At 60.1% G+C, this 17,480-nt stretch overlaps 4 protein-coding genes across 4 annotated transcripts; 2 read left to right on the top strand and 2 right to left on the bottom strand.

Moving 5' to 3' along the window:
• Positions 1–503: 503 nt before the first annotated feature.
• Positions 504–2,399, top strand: PLICBS_010299 (uncharacterized protein; the record flags this gene model as incomplete). Its single annotated transcript, XM_018326600.1, has 4 exons — positions 504–712; positions 772–933; positions 985–1,859; positions 1,915–2,399. 4 exons carry the CDS (start codon positions 504–506, stop codon positions 2,397–2,399), a joined length of 1,731 nt encoding a protein of 576 aa, XP_018174920.1.
• Positions 2,400–3,205: 806 nt separating this feature from the next.
• On the top strand, positions 3,206–4,402 carry PLICBS_010298 (dihydroorotate dehydrogenase; the record flags this gene model as incomplete). Its single annotated transcript, XM_065601910.1, has 1 exon — positions 3,206–4,402. One exon carries the CDS (start codon positions 3,206–3,208, stop codon positions 4,400–4,402), a length of 1,197 nt encoding a protein of 398 aa, XP_065457982.1.
• Positions 4,403–4,676: 274 nt separating this feature from the next.
• PLICBS_010297 (uncharacterized protein) lies at positions 4,677–7,643 on the bottom strand (the record flags this gene model as incomplete). Its single annotated transcript, XM_018326602.2, has 2 exons — positions 4,677–7,253; positions 7,335–7,643. 2 exons carry the CDS (start codon positions 7,641–7,643, stop codon positions 4,677–4,679), a joined length of 2,886 nt encoding a protein of 961 aa, XP_018174922.1.
• A 3,646-nt stretch (positions 7,644–11,289) lies between these two features.
• On the bottom strand, positions 11,290–13,089 carry PLICBS_010296 (uncharacterized protein; the record flags this gene model as incomplete). The annotated part of the gene is made up of 3 exons (XM_018326604.2): positions 11,290–11,583; positions 11,643–12,232; positions 12,297–13,089. 3 exons carry the CDS (start codon positions 13,087–13,089, stop codon positions 11,290–11,292), a joined length of 1,677 nt encoding a protein of 558 aa, XP_018174924.2.
• Between the last annotated feature and the right edge of the window lie 4,391 nt (positions 13,090–17,480).

Below are 17,480 nucleotides of genomic sequence, written 5' to 3'. Positions count from 1 at the left end.
CATCCATTGATATAAACACGGGACCTGTCAAATCCAGATCAACACCCCTAGGACACGTACGACGACTCTGCCCTGCGCTCGAGACGCAAGCTGACATCCGATACGATACGCCTGGCGCGACCTATCGTTTGCACATCTCGCGTTGTACGTTGGCTTTTCAGCGGCGCCACTGCCGATTATCCATCGACCAGGGTTTCAGTTCGAGGGCAGTTTCCATGCTCGGGCATCGCCTTCCCTGTTTCTGAAAAAGTCCCTCTCCCAGCGCCCGCCCGCTTGCACCGGCAGCTACGGGGCTCAGCAGCGCGAAAGCGCGAACTGCTCGCGGAGCCGTTCCGCCAGGCCCCCAGTGTAACAAGGCCTCGCGGCCCGAGACACTCGGTGTACTTGACAGACATCAACCTCCACCTCCCGTGGCTTTCTCACTCTCTTACGTGCTTCTCTGCCCATCGACGAACGTGGACGACGCAAACTTCGACTTTGAGACTTGAGAACACTCGTCGAAAATGGCTGGGGGTTCGCACAATGAAGACTTTACGAGGAGGATGGCGAGGCGGACGCGGCTTAACGAGGAGTCGACGCTTGCCTACCTTGTTTCGATGCTGGCAATAGCGGTCGTGTTTATGCTGCTCCACCTGGTACGACGGCTTGGGCAGCGGCTATCCGAGGGACGGACCCAAACCAACAAGACTACAGTACTGGCATCGCTTTCCCGGTACGGCAGTCATCATCTTGGGTATTTGGCTGTAAAGTTGTCGCTGACACCAGACGCAGGAAGATACGGAGCGTGTCAATCCGCAGTGTACCTTGCCTTCCTTCGGTCGGCCACGCCGGACTCGTCTCTCTCTACGTGGCCATCAACATCATCGTGACTTTCACAAACATTGACAACAAGAACATGGGGATGATTACCAATATTGCCGCGAGAACGGCCTGGTAAGTGCCTTCGACGTCGAGCCAAACAAAGCCACCTGCTGACCCGGACAGGCTTGCTCTGGCCAACTTGGTCGTGCTCATTGTGCTGGCTCTCAAGAACACTCCGCTGGCTTTCCTGACCGCGTGGTCATATGAGCGCCTCAACGTGCTGCATCAGGTTGCCGGCTACATGACGATAACGCATGTCATTATCCACGCCAGCTGCTACTCTGCCTACTTTGTGGAAGACGGGCGAAGCGACCGGCTCCTTGAGGTCGGCGAGATATACGGCATGGTGGCCGGCATATCGTTTGTCATTATTGGCTTCGCCGGCGCCGTCCTGAGGCGATGGTGGTATGAGCTCTTCTACTACGTGCACGTCTCCTTTTGGGCGCTGGCCATTGTCATGGTCGGCCTGCACCAGCCGGAGCTGGGCAAGAAGACCATTATCATGACGCTCGTCGCGGCTGGGCTGTGGGCCATGGACCGACTGGTCCGCCTTACACGGCTCTTGCTATTCAGCGTCAACAACTCCGTCACGCTCACGCCGCTGTCCAACGGTGCGACACGGGTGACGCTCACCAAGCCCCCGGCCTGCGCCGTGTCGGGCGAGCACTGCTTCTTGTGGCTGCCGAGGATCCGGACCTGCGAGACGCACCCCTTTACGATTGCCGCGACGGGCCCCGTGGAGTTTGTCGTTACGTCCCACGACGGCTTCACGCGCGATCTGCACAGGTACGCCGTGTCACACCCTGGCGCGTTGCTCCGGGCCTCGGTGGAGGGCACGTATGGCAAGATCCCGGATCCCGCTGCGTACGACACGGTTGTGCTCGTGGCTGGAGGTAGTGGGGCTAGCTTTACGTTCGGCATGGCCTTGAACATGCTCCGGAAGCTGCAGGCCGACGAGGTCAGAACCATTGTCTTTGTTTGGGTGGTCAGGCATCACGGTAAGTAGTCCAAGCCCCGGCACCGGCCTACATCCTCACGCTAACTCGCCGACAGAGTACTTGGAGTGGTACTCGGACCACCTGATCACGCTGAGAAATGATGGCCGCGTGGATGCGAGACTGTTCGTAACGAGACGCTCGTTATCCCAGCCTGCCAGCCCGCTACCAGCCAGTCCGATGACGGAGATGGGCATCAAAGAAATATCGGAGCTGGCCATAAGCAACGCCGCCAAGTTGGAAAAGAAGACACCGCAGGTACAGTCGCAGAGCTCGATCAACTCGCTCCGGTCAGAAAAGTCGCAACGTTCGGAGGCAGGTGACCCGCCGGTGGCCATCAGCGGCGTCCCCATTCGGTACGAGCGTCCGGACGTCAGCGCCCTGATCCGCCGCGCCGTCGACGAGACACCGGCACATAAGCAGGCCTTGGTGCTGGGGTGCGGACCCCACGGACTGATGAAGCAGGTGAGGAACACGACGGCGGACTGCATCCGATCGGACGGGCCCAGCGTTGAGCTCCACTGCGAGCAGTTTGGATGGTAAGGGTGGCGGCCCTGGCGGCACTGGTGTCGGCGACGTGCAGGGTTTCATTTCTTTGGATATATTACCGCGCGGAGATTTTGGCGAGTGAGTGGCTGCTTGAGGCAGGAAAAAACGTGGCATGGACAGGCAGCATTGGCTCTCGGCTTTGGGCTTAGACGGATCACTGGTGACGGGGACAGGGTTGCGTTGTCTCCCTTTTTAGAAGTGTGAGCATGAAACGATTCTTTGTGACGCAAAGGTGCATGTGTCGTGGAACGAAACTGGTGTGCTTGCCTATTCGGGTGAAGTCGCAGCGTCGTGTTGGCCGGCCCGTGGACTGGGATGCCTGGTCCGTGGATTGAGACATTGACGGGTGCGTGCTTCCGGAATCCGGACTCCGGAGCTGAGGGCGGGGCCGGGGCCGGGACCGGACCGCGGGGCCGCCAAGACCGGGAGAGGGGTTCGGGCGGGATGTTCGGGAGGGAACGCCGTGCCGGTGTCTGAGGAACCGCAGAGGGGGGACATGCCGGAATGAATGGGCTTCGTGACCTTGGTAACCTCGGCCGATGCGATTTTTCAGTTGCGTATGCCCGGTGACGAGACGCACGTAGACCATCAAGCGACTTCCCAAGTGCCCGGCTTTTTGCGAGGACCCCAACTCCATGACCCCGCATACGCGCATCAGCGTGGCCCGGGCTTTTCGCCAACGTGTGTGCCCCGCCTGATAAGCGTCTGTCTTTCAACGACAGACGATAGCTCCGGTTCGGTACCCTTTTTCCAACCCACGCCGCTCAATACCTTCATCCGTGGATGGCGAAGGTGTCACTATGCCACTCGAGCAGCAGCAACAACTGGGGCAGGAGGGTGAAAACACGCCCGCCCTCCAGATGCCGCTGCCGCCGCCCAAGCTGAGCATCCACCCGCCGCTCCTCAACACGGCCTGCCCCTGGGCCACCACCGAGACGGACCTCGCCGCGCTGCTGTCCTGCGCCGCCACGGGGGCCGTCACCACGCGGACGAGTCTGCTGGGCGGGTTTGCGCACGATGATGCGGCGCATCGGTTTGTGCTGTTTGATCCGGCGACGACGATAACAACGACGACGACGACAGCGGCGGCGGCGCGACGGGGAGACTCTGTCGCTGCTGCTGCTGCGGCGGTGGATGATGATGGTTGTGGTGATGATGCGAGGCAGGCGGAGGAGCGGCCGGCGGCCGTCGGCAGCGTCAACTCGCTCGGCTACAGCCCCATCACGCTCGACGGCTACCTCGCCATCTTGGCGCGCCTGTCCGGCTCCCTACCCGCGCATACGCACCGCAAGACCGTCATCGTGAGCGTCACGGGAGATCCCCCCTCCGTGGCGCGCTGCCACGAGCGCATCCTACTCTCTGCCGCCTCCTCCGCCATCCGCTTCCCCCTCGCCATGGAGGTCAACCTCTCCTGCCCCAACATCCCCTCCGCCCCGCCGCCCGCCTACTCCCCGCCCCAACTCGCCTCGTTCCTCGCCGCCCTCCCTGCATCTGCTGCCACCGCCACCGCCGCCGCCGCCGCTGGCACGGACACTGACCCTCAGCCGCGCGTGCCCGTGGGGATCAAGCTCCCGCCGTTCACGTACGACACGCAGTTCGCGGACCTGGTGCACGCGCTGCGCCCGTTCGGCCGGACGCTGAGCTTCGTGACGGCGACTAACACGCTGGGCTCGTGTCTCGTCTTCGAGGACGGCTGGGGCAGGGACGCGAGCGAGAGTGATAAAGATGGGAATGGGGCAATGCTCCGTGGAGGCATGGCCGGCGCGCCCCTGCATCCGCTGGCGCTGGGCAACGTGTCGACTCTGCGGCGGTTGTTTGACGAGAGCGATGAGCTGCGCCATCTGGACATTATCGGCGTCGGGGGTGTGATCGACGGAGACGGCTACCGGAGGATGAAGAGGGCCGGGGCTGCCGTTGTGGGCTTGGCAACAGGGCTGGGGAGCAGAGGCGTCGCCGTCTTTGACGCCATTGAAAGGGACATAAATTCACAGTGGTAGCAATTGCGAAGCGTGTTGCCGTTAATAATATCGAATAGTCCTCCAGCTGGCATCCTTGATGCCCAGTATGCTTTTATATACCGCCGTGATATGTACACGATGCCACGCGCTGTCCGCGGCGCGGCACCTTGGGGTATCTTGTATCCAAGCACGCCGGCTGCCTCCCAATCCCGATCCATGTCCCAGATGCTCCTACCCGACGGGTACTGTCTTTCCAAACCCTATATCCAACCAAAACTCCGCTGAAAATAGAATGTATGATATATTAGGTATTTCATGGCGTTCGTGGCGTCGACTTCACGCTGCCTTCGTTGTGCTCGAAAGTCGTGTGGTGGGATGACTTGCGCCGGCCGTGGAGCTTGGCGCCCAAGCCTCGCGAGACCTTTTGAAGCAACGTCTTCTCCTTGGACGAATTGCGTCCGTGTCTGCTCGCGACAGCCGCGTCAGTTGTCGTCTCTTCGTCGTCGCGCAGCGCGTTGCGGGCATCTGGACAAGGGTCGACGAGTTGTTTCGCGTCCCCAGAGAACTCTAAAAACACGGGATAGACAAACATGGCCACCTGTAGTGCAACGATGACGATGAAAGCCGTTTGTACGGTTCCTCCGTTGGTGACTATGCCGTACATAACGAAAGGGAAGAAAGCTGGGCCAGAGCCACCCATGGTGATAAAGGCGGCAGCGCGCTTGGTCCTCAGCCCCTGGCCGCGCAGGCCAATGGCGAAGAGCAGCGGCCAGACGGGGCCTTCACAAAAGAAGAACAGCATTATAGGGATGACCAGTAGGTCGGGGTTCGACGGTCGGAGAACCACGGGCAGCAGGGCAAACAAGAAGCACCCGGCAACGCTAATGGTGAGGTAGGTCCGCGGCTGCGGAAGGCGAGGGTTCTTGACTGATAGGTAGGTGAGACCGCCGACCAGGAATCGAGAGAGCGCAAACGCCGTGTGACCGACGAGTAGGTAGTCGGATATGGAAATCGCCAGACCGGGCGGCTGGTCGGCGTTGCCTGTCCCGTCGGATCCGCTCGTGCCCCCCGTGGCACCCTGGCCGCTGTCGTCCGCGTTTGGAAGTATCGATAACATCAAACTCCGAAAGTAGATGCTATTGCTCTCTTGCGCACCGACATACAAGTACTGCGCGAACACTGCGAGAACCAGACTCACGGTCCGGAGTTGCAGGCCCGCGAGGCTCTTCTTCTTTGGGTCGAGCGGAAGACGCTTTGAGAGTGCCTCGAGCTCCTCGTCGCTCACTTCGGGTAGCGGCATGTAGAAGAAAAAGAGGCCAAGGACGACGCAAAGTAACGTTATCCCCAGATACGTCCACTGCACGTTGATGAGAGTCGTGCTGTTGGACGCACTGTGGTCCGCCTCGGTCTGGGTGAGGTTCTTAAAAAAGACCTTTTGTGCCAACAGGCCACTGATGACGCTTCCCACGGCTTGGACGCCTTGGGCGAGCAGGAGGCGCATCTCACCGTACTGTGGCGGGCCACACAATATCATAAAAGAGTTGGCGCCTACTTCCAGTACCGACAGGCCGAACCCGACGACGAAGTTGCTGAGCATGAACCCGCCGAACGAGTTGGTCACTGCCGATGGCCAGAAGATGACGGTACCGATGCCGTAGATGCAGAGGCCGACGATAAAGGTCACCTTGAATCCACCGACATTCTCGGCTTCGTTCTTCTCATGTCGCTTGGAGCGGTTGTGCTCGTCGCGTCGAAGGATCCACTCGCCCACCAGGAGCGGCCCAAAAAAGTAGCCCCCGCCAAAGTAGGCACTCGTCAGGCCCAGAGTCTGCGCCGCTGAGAATTGATCCACCGAGGCGACCGCATTGTTGAGCGTGTTGAGTAGTCCGTATGACACGCCCCAGAGGAGGAAGAGGATGGAGACGATGGTGCAGTACTTGAACGATTCGGATGCGTTTGCTTTGAGCATGCTCTTGGGCTTGGTCATGTTGACAAAGCCAAAGTAAATGCCATTCTCTATCGTCCCCGAGGTGGAGGCGGTTCGCGCAGTGCGAGCCCGCGACATGTCGGCGAGATTCGAGTTTTCCGGAAGGGACGTCATGTCCGGCGTCGTCAGGAATTCCATGGCACTCATCGGCGCGTCGTGACCGGGGCTTGCGCGGTATGACTGCTGAGGCTCGGTAACCGCGGGCGCGGCCCCGCTCGTCATCTCCGCGGCCTGGTTCCGCGATGGAGGAGTCTCGGAGTCGCTCGGCCCTTTGCTCGTAGAGCCTGCCGAGGTCCTCGTGCCATCCGGATCGTACAGCATGGCCGGGAGGAGCTTCAAGATGAGGGGTTTCAGGGTGGGGACGCAAGCGCAGCTCATGCCAACGTTCACCTCAACGGCGCTCCACATGAGCGAAAGGGATGCGTTCCAAGCAAAGTCGGTTTGTCCGCCAAAGCGAGAATTGGGGCTGGTCGTCGTGCCCGTCGGCACCTCGGAGATGGCACGCTGGAGATAGTAAATGCGGATAACGTCGACAATTGTCACGAAGATACCGAGGGTGAAGGTGAGGACGAGAATCGTTTTCTGCCGCGACGGGAGGCGCATGCCCGTGAGGACCGGTATGGGCAGGGCAAGAATGGCGAGATCGGTGACGATGTTGACCGGCGCGGCACAAATGAACTCGGTGAGGAGGGGGATACATTTCGTAGGCGATTCGACGTGAATGTCCCAGGCGGCTCTGACCGGACTGCACTGGAAAATGTTCATAAAGGTCAGAACGGTGCCGGCGACGTTGACGACAATCAACGTGGCCCACGAGGCGTAGCGAAGGACAACCTGCGTGTTCTTGGCGAGGCGGAGGTAAAATATCAGAATGCTCGTTTTGGTGGCCATGAGGGCCGGGTTCTGGATTGCACGTTAGCTGGTCCGCGGCGGCGACACAACGGCTGCAGCTCAATGCCGCACAACGCATGGTCATGCGCTTACATAGAGTATTGAAAAGACATATTCGCAGTGGCGCAACGTCGACCAGTCGTCTTCCGGGATATCTTGGTCATACTTTCCCAGGCCCTTGGTCACACCGTAATCGATGGTGAAGGACAGGAAAAATGCAATGAGCCAAGCCAAGATCATGACCCGGTCGTCCCAAGAGACATTTCGAACAATAAAGTACCGGCAGACGATGCGCGCGCCGACGAATATGGAGGCGAGAACAAGCGTTGCGGTGGTGACGGCGAAGACGGCGGGTCCGCGATTCGGGACGTGACCGTCCGAAGTCGCGGAGGAGGCGTCCATGGCGGAGTCGGGAGAGACGACATGAGGCGGCGGCAATTCGAGGACTCGGCCGGGGTGCAGAGACGGCTAGAGTCGCGGGCTGAGGTTAACAGCGGCAGCCAGAGGTGAAAGCCATTGCTCGGTATGGTGGCTGAGGAGACCCGTGCACAAAGAACGACGTTGCGCTCGTGTGAATATCTGCGTTCGTCGGGAGGCCGAGGCCTAGGGCAGGCGGCGAGGGTATATGCCTTTTGACCCTAGGGCTGGCGAGGCGACGCGGCAAGCGGGAGACAGACGCGGCAGGTCGTGGCCAACGCTTGTGGCTCAACAGCCGCGAGCCTTTTTTGGTACCTGGCCGGGCGCCGCAGGAGTAAGCGCACCGTGTCAGGCGCGCCGACAGATCATAAAACGGCCCCTGTCGGAATCGAATCTTTGTGCCTGCTGCAGGAGGCGGGCAGCACGGGGCAATTCGAGGGGTTGTTTGCGTCGAGCGAGGGCAAACAGACGGGGACGAGAGAAGCTTGCAGGTTTGGATGTGGATGGAGGGATCCGTTGGTGTTTTCCGTGCCGGGGCCCGGCCGGCGCATCCATGAGCGGTGCGGTAACGACAGGCGGGCCCACCAACAGCGTCCATGGATGAGGGATGGCTTGGATTCGGATGGATGGTTGTAGTGAAGAGTGTGGGTGGGCTCGGGCGGCTGTGGACGGTCGCGGGAATGGTTGGATGACAGGATCGCGGTTGGCCACTGTGTTGGCGGGCGGACCCAGCCAAGCCAGTCGGAGCAAATCAGACCGATGGCGGGTGAAGGGCTGTTGCTGCTTCTGTCATGAATGGATCAGTGTCTCCCTGCTGGCGTCTTGAGTGGAGGAGTGGCACAGACAGGAAGAAGCGACAGCGAGGGGCGACCCGCCGGGGCTCTCCAGGATTCCCCTGCGTGCCACGATCCATCTGCGGCGTCGTCGTTGTCGCAGCGAGTGTGGGCGCTGTGGCTTGAAAAGGCGAGTCTCTGCCTCTCTGGGCTTGACCGTCTTTCTTCTTGGGGGTGGTGGTGCCCGTCCCTCCGCCGTATACTGTCCACCGCAGTGCCCACCAGTGGCTGCTTCGCACCACTACTAGCCGACGGGCGAGCGACAAGTGCGCATTGCGCTGCCTGCCGACGGGTGCCACCGGGCGTAACGGTTGCGTTGGCGTCGTCGCCTTAAGCTCGGCTCGGGTGGCTTGACCGACGCAGACGTCATCGCGTCCAACGTGCGAGCGGCGGGCCGGCGGCGCTGGGCGAAGAATGGATGATGGCTCCGGGGCCGCTGGAGCTGGATACCGCAGAAGCGCAGCCAGAGCAGGGCAGTCGAGCGGGCGAGGGGCATCCGTCCGAGACAGGCGATTGGCGATGTCGATTGCGATTTGCGATTGCGATGGGGGTGTCTTGTTGGCCGCGTCTGTCACGAATTGGGCAATAGGACGAGAAGAGCAGCCCGCCAGCCATGCCGCCAGGATGGATGCCAGGCAGCCAGCCAACATCTCGACAGGGCGAGCGGCGAGTCACTTACTGATCCAAGCAGGGCCAGGCGAGATCGGAAGGGGGCGAGACAGAACAGCGCAGAGCGGAACATGGGCGAGGCGGGAGGGCGGGAAATGTCGCTGCGGAACTGTCGCTCACGCACGCGACCTGCGGAAGGCGCGACCGAGCGAGTGAGCAACCACATGCCACCCATGGACGGCATCTCCAGCTTCCGTTGCATTGAATCTTGCATCGTGAATCCAGACCGCCAAGCCAGAGGAAACAACAAAAAGAAAAGAAAGCAGGAGCAAGAACAGCCAACGCACTCAACGTCAAACAGTCACGCCTCAGCCATCATTTCGGCTGCTCCCTTGCAGGCAAGTGAAGATGCCTCGCCTCTTCTGACGAACCCACCTATACGAGCACTGTGTTCTGCCTTAGTACCCCATCCACCTACCTATGGCACCTGGCACTCACTGCAGCGGGCTGTACAGTACCAAGTCTCTACTGGACTCCATAAGGTAATCCGGGACAGGGCATCACGCCCACAACGCGGGCACAGCTGCGCGCAAAATACTGTAAAAGCCGCCGCCCCCGGTAGGTTGGCCGTCGGCGACGCACTGACGCCCGGGACATCGCAGCTGACTCCGCCGCCGTCGAGTCGACGGGAACCCGCTCCGTTCCATTCCCAACACGACAAAAGAACCGGCCTCCCCCTTTCTGGCGTCGCAGCAGGAGTCGCCAACGACGCGGCAGGTCTTCTCGACGCAGTTGGCGCCAGGCACGTCAGGGGCGCCGAGCTTCACGGAGATGCACTCCGTCCCTCCAGATGCTCCGAAAATGCTCCAACAACCTACTTGTACAGGCGGGTGCTGTGCTGTGCAGTGCGGGTGCAGCAGGGCATCATGCCCGTCCACCACGCCGCTGAAACCAACTCGACACTGGCGGAAGCCCTCCCCTCACGCGCTGCAAGAGACGGTGTGCACAGCACCACTGGACCTTGCCGTCGTTCCACCCGCGCCCGGTCCAGTGCTTACTCCAGCTCACTCCATCGCTCACTCGCTGAGGTGCTCACGCCGCCGGCCAGCCGTCCCCTCAGAACAAGGTTGCTGCATGCAAAAAATCGCCGAGCACAGGCCGAGCCTCGACCCGCGAAGACAACCATCGCGGCTCAGTGCCGCGCCGACGACTGAACTCCATGGCGCAACATGAGCTTGTCGCCAGCTGAGGAGGGCACGGACCGGCATCCAATCCGGGGGGGGGGCCCAAGCCGTCAAATTGTGGCTTCCAATTCCGATTCCTCAACGCACAGAACTCGGGCGTCGTTCGCCCACCCAGCCCAGCGCAAAGACCCCCCCTTCTATGCAAGCCCCTGGGGCTCGAACCACTCCCACCTGGGCAGGTTCCTCAGCGGGTGCCGAATGGAACCCTCTCCTCCCGTCTTGCCCAGCGGCTTGGCTGCAAAACGCCATCGCCGCCGTGACGCCATCGCGACGAACCCGAACCCACACCCAGCCCAATGTCGAATGAGTTGGCCGCCGGCAAGCAGCTCGTATTGAAATGCCTCATCACGGCTTCAGCTCCGACGCTCGCCTCCTGCGTGACGACTCTGACGGGCAGGCATTCTTATTAAACTTTGCCAGACAGACGTGCAAATGACGCTTGGCGCCCTGGCAAGCCTGGATGCCTGGCTGACCCCCCCTGAGCTGGAGAAGCCGACGGGTCGACTGACTCGTCTCACCCTGCGCCACTGTGTTCCTTGTTCGGTGCTGTGCGCCACCCCCAGACGCCGCACAGGACCGCATCGCGCAACCCCACAGTGCGGCCCGGGCCAAACGGCTCTGGAGTCTGGAGCTCAAACATGTTGTGCGAGAACGAGCGGGCCAACAGCGGCCGGCTCTCGGGCTGGCTCGTGCGGCCTCAATCGGGTTCATCAAGGCACCAGACCTTCATCGAAATATTACTGCATCCTACAGTGTTGCGACCAACGGCCAGTTGTTTGACGCAGGCACACGTTAGGCCCTGGTCGTCATGCGGAACGTCTTCCGCCGGCCATGGAATGCGCGTCAGCTTTGTGCGACGGGATGTGCAAAGCAAGAGCATGGGCTCAATTCCAGTTCCCAAACAATGGACCGCGTACGTCGTCTAGCTTCCCCGGTTCCTGTCTATTATTCTCCCACCGTCTCTGTCCTTTTCCTCTCGACCATTTCCTCCTCGAGCTTCGTGGGGGACTCGACGGGTTTCACCGGGTCCATGGCCTCGACCTTGCCGCTCATCAATGCCTGGACGTCCACCTTGGGACCCTCGTAATTCTTGCGCCCGTCAAAAATCCACGTCAGGCCCGCGATGAGGAGAATCACTCCAAACGCGACGATGCAGTAGTTCATGTTGTTTGGCGTAACGGGGATCTCTGGCGGGAAGACGAAGAGCACGGTTGTGAGAATCGTCCACAGAATGCCCACCTGGTGACTCGTGTTAGCAATCGTCGGTCCCTGTGCCTCCATTGACCACCTCTACTCACAATGTTCAGAATCCATCCGAATGGCTCAGGAATCTTGAACGACCGGTCCTCCGGCAGCATCCTCCTACCTCGGAGGACATTGATGGCTGGCGGGATCGCATACGTCACGCCGAGGGCAACCACTGAAGCCGACGTGATGGCGTTGAACGTGCTAGACGACCCCAGAAAGATGCATCCAAACACGAGCACCCAGCCCGCGGTCCACAGCAGAGCATTGAGCGGCACGTCCAGGCCGGGATGCACCCGCGCAAAGACCCGGCTGAATGGCATCCCGCGGTCGCGCGCAAAGGCGTAGCTCATGCGGCTGCTGGTGGCCATGAGCGTCGTCGCCGTGAAGACCATGCATATCAGGGGGAATATCAGCAGGCACGTGCTCCCGGCCTTGTTCTTGGTCGCGTCCATGAATATCTGGAGCAAGGGCCCGTACGGCGCCTTGATGACGTCGTCGATGTTGTTGACGCAGAAGAGGAGACAGGACAGGAAGATGAAGCCGGTGAACATGCCGATGCCGATGCAGTACAGCATGATCTTGGGGCCTTGGCGCTGCGGCTCGGGTATCTCCTCGATCATGTGCGCGGTCGCGTCGAAGCCTGTACAAATGGCGATTAGATGACAGTCAGGTTGCCGGGAGGGCGGGCCAAGTGCAATACGTACCCGTCAACGCAAAGGCCCCCTGCAGCAGGCCGAGCATCCAAGCCAGTCCGTCGGGCCAGCCGACCTCGTTGATGAACTGGCCATAGACAAACTCGCCGCTCTGGTAGTTGGGCGACGCACACGCCAAAACGGTGATGCTGATGATGACGAAGCCAGCCATCGACCAGAAAAACGCCGCCTTGGTGAGCAGCGGCAGCAGGCGCGTGAAGAAGGTGTTGAGAAGAAAGGCAATGAGAGTGAATCCAATATACAGGAGGAACTGGTGCCATGGCTTGGCCTCATACTCGGCATTAAACAGCGTAATGATGTTGATGACGAAGGTGCTCCCCAGCAGCCCTCCCGTCGCGCTCAGGGCCACCCAGCCAGACACGTTGATCCAGCCGGTGGTGTAGCTGATGGCGCGGCTGGCGGGCTTCCACGCGATGATGGCGGCCCAGTGGTACTGCCCGCCGGCGGTGGGGTACGCGGAGAGGAACTCGGCGAGCGAGGCGGCGAGGCAGAGGTTGCAGACGCCCGCGACGATGAGGCCCCAGATGACGGAGCTGCTGCCGCCCGAGGGCAGCGCGAGGGTGATGGACGCGGCGAGGGCGGTCCACGTGTTGAGGATGGCGAAGGCGAGCCCCAGCATGGAGATCATGGAGAACTTGCGCGTGAGCTCCTGCTTGTGGCCCATGCGCTCGAGGTTGGCCGAGTCGTCGCCCGCGTCCATGGCGCTCTGCCGGCGGTGGTGCTGGTGCTTGAGGCTGCTGCCGGCGCTGTGCCGGCGGCGGCGTATTTGATCCTCGATGTCCATGATGAATGCGCTTTTGACGGAGGTATCCTCATCGGCAAACGGGAGAGGTGTGTGCGTGAAAAAGGGCTGGTGTTGTTGCTGCGCGGGCGTGGTTTATCCCGCCCTCAAAAACGGGCGTGTAAGTGAAGCCGGGAGATGCGAGGTTGATATCGCGAAACCTCCAGAGACGGGCCACGGACGCGACACCACCACATGGCGGCACACGATAGGAAGGAGATATGTACGCCAACAGCACAAGAGCCCATCCCGTTAACGGCCGGCAGCACAGCTCCACGGCGACGGCGGCCCCAGAGATAACGTGCCTTGCTTCGGTCCAGCGGGGGATCCGGAGGCGGGACAATTGCCTATTGCCCACATACTAGTCAACTGCTGCCCCAGAGAGGATCTCCATCGGCTCCATCTCCACGACGATGATACGGCGGCGCATGCGCCCTTGCGGCACTGCGCCGCCGATCCCATCGCGCGCCGGAGGGGCCATTTTTGGCCTGCCGCGGGCAGTGTTCCAGGCTTCTAGCCGCGTTCTGCAGCCCGGCATCAGCGATTTACGTACGTATCTGGGCGCGCTTGATGCGTAGCGGCGGGTGGCCTGTGGAAGGATTCCCCACAGAACCCGGGCGGGAGGGCGGCGACGGCAAACACGGCACATTAGTTGGTCTTTAGTTGGGCCTTGGGGCATGGGGAGCCCGCGGGCGGCGGGATGTGCGATGTGACGTCGGCTCTGTATCTGCTGTATTGTGTGGTGAGATTCACTCGCGTTCTGGCTTCGGGAAGGCCTGTCCTTGCGACTCACACAAACACATGCTCTCCTATATACAGGTCCTCCAAATGCCCACACACATCGAGACTCTGCTCGTGGTGAAGAGCATCTCCCCCATCTTGATGACTGCCTCCATTGATGCCGGACTAAGGAAATACTGCGGAGTTCTCTCCGACCGGGGGTGGATCTGCCGAACTGGAGCCTACCCACACCCACCCGGCACACGCACGACAATGCCATGCGCATCCCCGACGTCGGACTCACCGAGATGAGCCGGTGTCGCGTGTCGATCGGGCCTGCCATTGCGGAGGGATGAGGGGTTTGGCCGGCTCCTCGGTGAGGGCAGATGTGAACATGACAGGTTGCACCATTGTTGTTGACCCAGCAGGCCGTCAGGCTCCCCGCCCAATCTCTTCCAGCGATGGCTCATCCGTGTGCGTTTTGTCTGGTGCCTACCCTGCGCCGGCCAGTCGTGGCGGTGATCTGCTCACTCCATGTTCCCCCTTCCTCCAATGGCCGCACCCCATCATTAATCGCCGGTGCTTTTATCATGCTTAATCACTGGTATCGCGCGCTTGTTGTAGATCAGGTCAAGTCACTGTTTTGTTCAAGGTTGTACCCCGATTGAGCAAACCTCGCTGTCATGAACCGCAAGTACATGGGATTTCCACGTGCCGCTCCAACGCCGCCGCCGTCCCTTTCTACGAGACTGCCTGGCTTCAGGAGGCAAAAAGCTACTTTCGAATTCGCCTGTCAGGTAGCATGTTTAACTGACCAATGCCCACTCTTTGCGATATTATTCAACTCGTCAAGCCCTACGCGGCGAACCGCGTCTCGGCACTGCGATCCTCGCCGTAAATGCACGTGGTTTAGTTGTCAGCGGTGAGCCACGCACGTTCAAGGCCAGACCCCAAGGACCCCTGACCCATCGATTGGGTTTCTTGCTTCTCGCGTACGATCTGATTTTCTTTCCATGTGCGGAATTCCGGGGTCCTGAATGATTTCTGCGGCGCAGATTTGGCAGATGGATCCCGCAACTGCGTGCATCCTCTGTTGTCAATGCCTCGACGCGGAATACGGCACAGTAAATGGAGCCGTCTACTTGGCACGCTGGGAAGCAGGAGATGAGTACTACTGTAAGCCACCCGACGGGTCGGTGATGGGGTTTGTGGGTTGGCGAGCCGATGTGTTGTCAAATTCGCTCTCATGCAGCCAGGGGTTTACGGTAGGTCAATGCATCAACAGTGAGCATTGAGCACTCTCTTACATACAGACAATCAACAATTGTTGCATCCTGAGAGCGCCTTCCTCGAGTCAAACACGTTGAGCAAGATCCCGAGACTGGAGAGATTGACTCGAGTGTTGAGGCGTTGGCCGGTGCGACGGTTCTGTGGCCATCGCTTGAATCGCCACACGAGCCCTCAGTCTGCTGGCAATTATGTTCCACTGACATCATATTACCGGGGAGAGGAGCATCCTGTGGGAAAGTGCGATTCGAACCTTGACCTTGAAGAAGAGATGGAACGGTAGCCAGCAAAGAGCTGAGAAGCAGACACAAGCAGTAGAAGAAATATCTTCCATAAAAGTGATTCAGAGGCCCAAGAGGTTTCATCCGAGGAGATGTGAAGGCCTTCAGAGAATTGAATGAAACCCCTATTCCGTTTTCCGCGGCGTGGCGCCTTCAACTTGATATACAGATATCAAACCAGACACTTCCACGAGAAGAGAAGGGATTTACTGAAGACAGAAACAGACGTTGGCTGTTGCTGTGCCGGAAGCTTACCTACAATAACAATGGCGGACGACTAGAACCCTCATACAATCTAATCCGGATGACCGACCACCAGCCGCTCATAAATTCACGTGGCGTGTGTCGGGCATGGAAACAAGAGATGCCGTTCACGACATGGTCAAAGGGTGCTGTTTCAACCTCGGCCGTTTACGGCAAGCCGCATGCTCTGAATAATACTGACACTTTCTGAGTCTCGAGCTCGAATGTGGAGTGAAGCACGACAGTCAGTCCCGTGGCTTGACTAAGATGTTGTTGCGTCGGTCAATACCCGAGCCCGTAACGTGTTTTATGTTCCGCGGGCACCGGCCTGTCCCTGCAACGGTAGGAAGCGACGCGACCCCTGAGCGCAACGCTACATATGATATCAGAAATTTGGCGAGCCTGACGCGAGTCGAAGCCGCCAACGTGCCATGTCCACAGGTGACGCGGCGGTGACGATGTTCGCATCATGTGGTCCTGCTCCAGTCATGTTTTCTTAGGCCTCAACGTCTGGTTGAAGAGAATCGCCGAGATAGTCGAGCCCAAAGAGGGTCTTGGTGAAGACGGGGCCCACTGCACTGCGGATGCTCGCAACTGGGGTCTTGGGTACGGTAATCAGCAACCTGGGCCTGTTTTGCTGGCGATACGAGCGGGCCTTCGACTGATTTTGGCGGCGTGCCTGGTACCTGGCTGGTACATGACTCCGGAGCGTCGGTGAGCGTGGAATCCGGTGAGTCGTATGTATTGAATCTGACACTACAGGCGCGCCGTTCTGCAAGATTGCCTGCTTGCACGGAGGTGGATTCGCCGTGCCGCTGTCGACATGCGGCTGCCACGGCAAGGCAAAGGAAGGATTCAATTGAGCGCTTCGCGACCAGCGGGATGCCGATGCAACCGACGTCGGGCCACGCAGACTCTGGTGATCAAAGCTGCGACCCTGCGGTTAAACGGCATTTTCGCAGTGCGCGGTTTGCGCATTGACGGCTCATACCGGATGATGTGTAGTTCGACGGCACATGTACCTTTGCACTGCCGCTCGCTCGGCTCTCGGCTAATCCTGGCATTGCCCTGTGAGCTTGATTGATTGCCGCAACGGCAAGAGTCGTGTGACGTGCCGGGGGGGAATCTACACTTGAACGGCCACACATTTGATGACGACGGAGAAAACCCCCTACCACCTGCGCGGGCTCGCTTAGATAGACCATGACCAGTCCCGCTTCCCTTTGCATCCGTCAAAAAGAACCCCGACCCTTGCCTGCCTGTCAACCAGACCCCGCATGAAGCTGCGGTGTTGCCGGTGGCGGCGAGTCATGCACTCCTGGGGCCAGTCCGTAACTACATCCGTACGGACGCACCACCCAGACGCCAAGGCCACATGAATGCAATAATGGACTGGTTTTATGCGTCCAAGCTGAACCGTACGAGGGGAGCTCCAACGACCGCTCGAGTCGCACGAACGCACCCCCACCCAGCCCGGGCGAGAGTATCCTTATTAGGTGCCCGCGTCCCCGTTCCTGAATCCTTCCTCCAGAAGGACCCTGGCCCACGCGTCCGTGTGCCCGGTTCGGGATCCGCTCGGCATGGGAGTTTTGACAGACGCATCCCGGACACGCCAAGGTGACCAAATGACTACACCCGTTGCCGGGAAAAGCTCCGTGGCTAGTGTGCCCGCGACCTCGAGGTGCCGCCTCGCCACAAGAGCTGGCCTCTACTCGTACTGCTTACTTGCAAGATGGGCTGCGGGCCGATAACAAACCAAAATTATATACATGCAGCTTGGTCTCTTCGTTGAGAGTGATGTCCCCCAGCCGTCTTTGAACCCAGCGGTCTCCTTGCCCGTCGACAGTCACTCCTTCAAGGCAA

Source organism: Purpureocillium lilacinum (genome assembly GCF_023168085.1).
Source record: "Purpureocillium lilacinum CBS 284.36 DNA, scaffold_8, whole genome shotgun sequence".
In the NCBI taxonomy this organism is placed as follows: Eukaryota; Fungi; Ascomycota; class Sordariomycetes; order Hypocreales; family Ophiocordycipitaceae; genus Purpureocillium; species Purpureocillium lilacinum.
The sequence above is the reverse complement of the archived record's forward strand: the minus strand, read 5'-3'. Positions and strand labels throughout refer to the sequence as shown.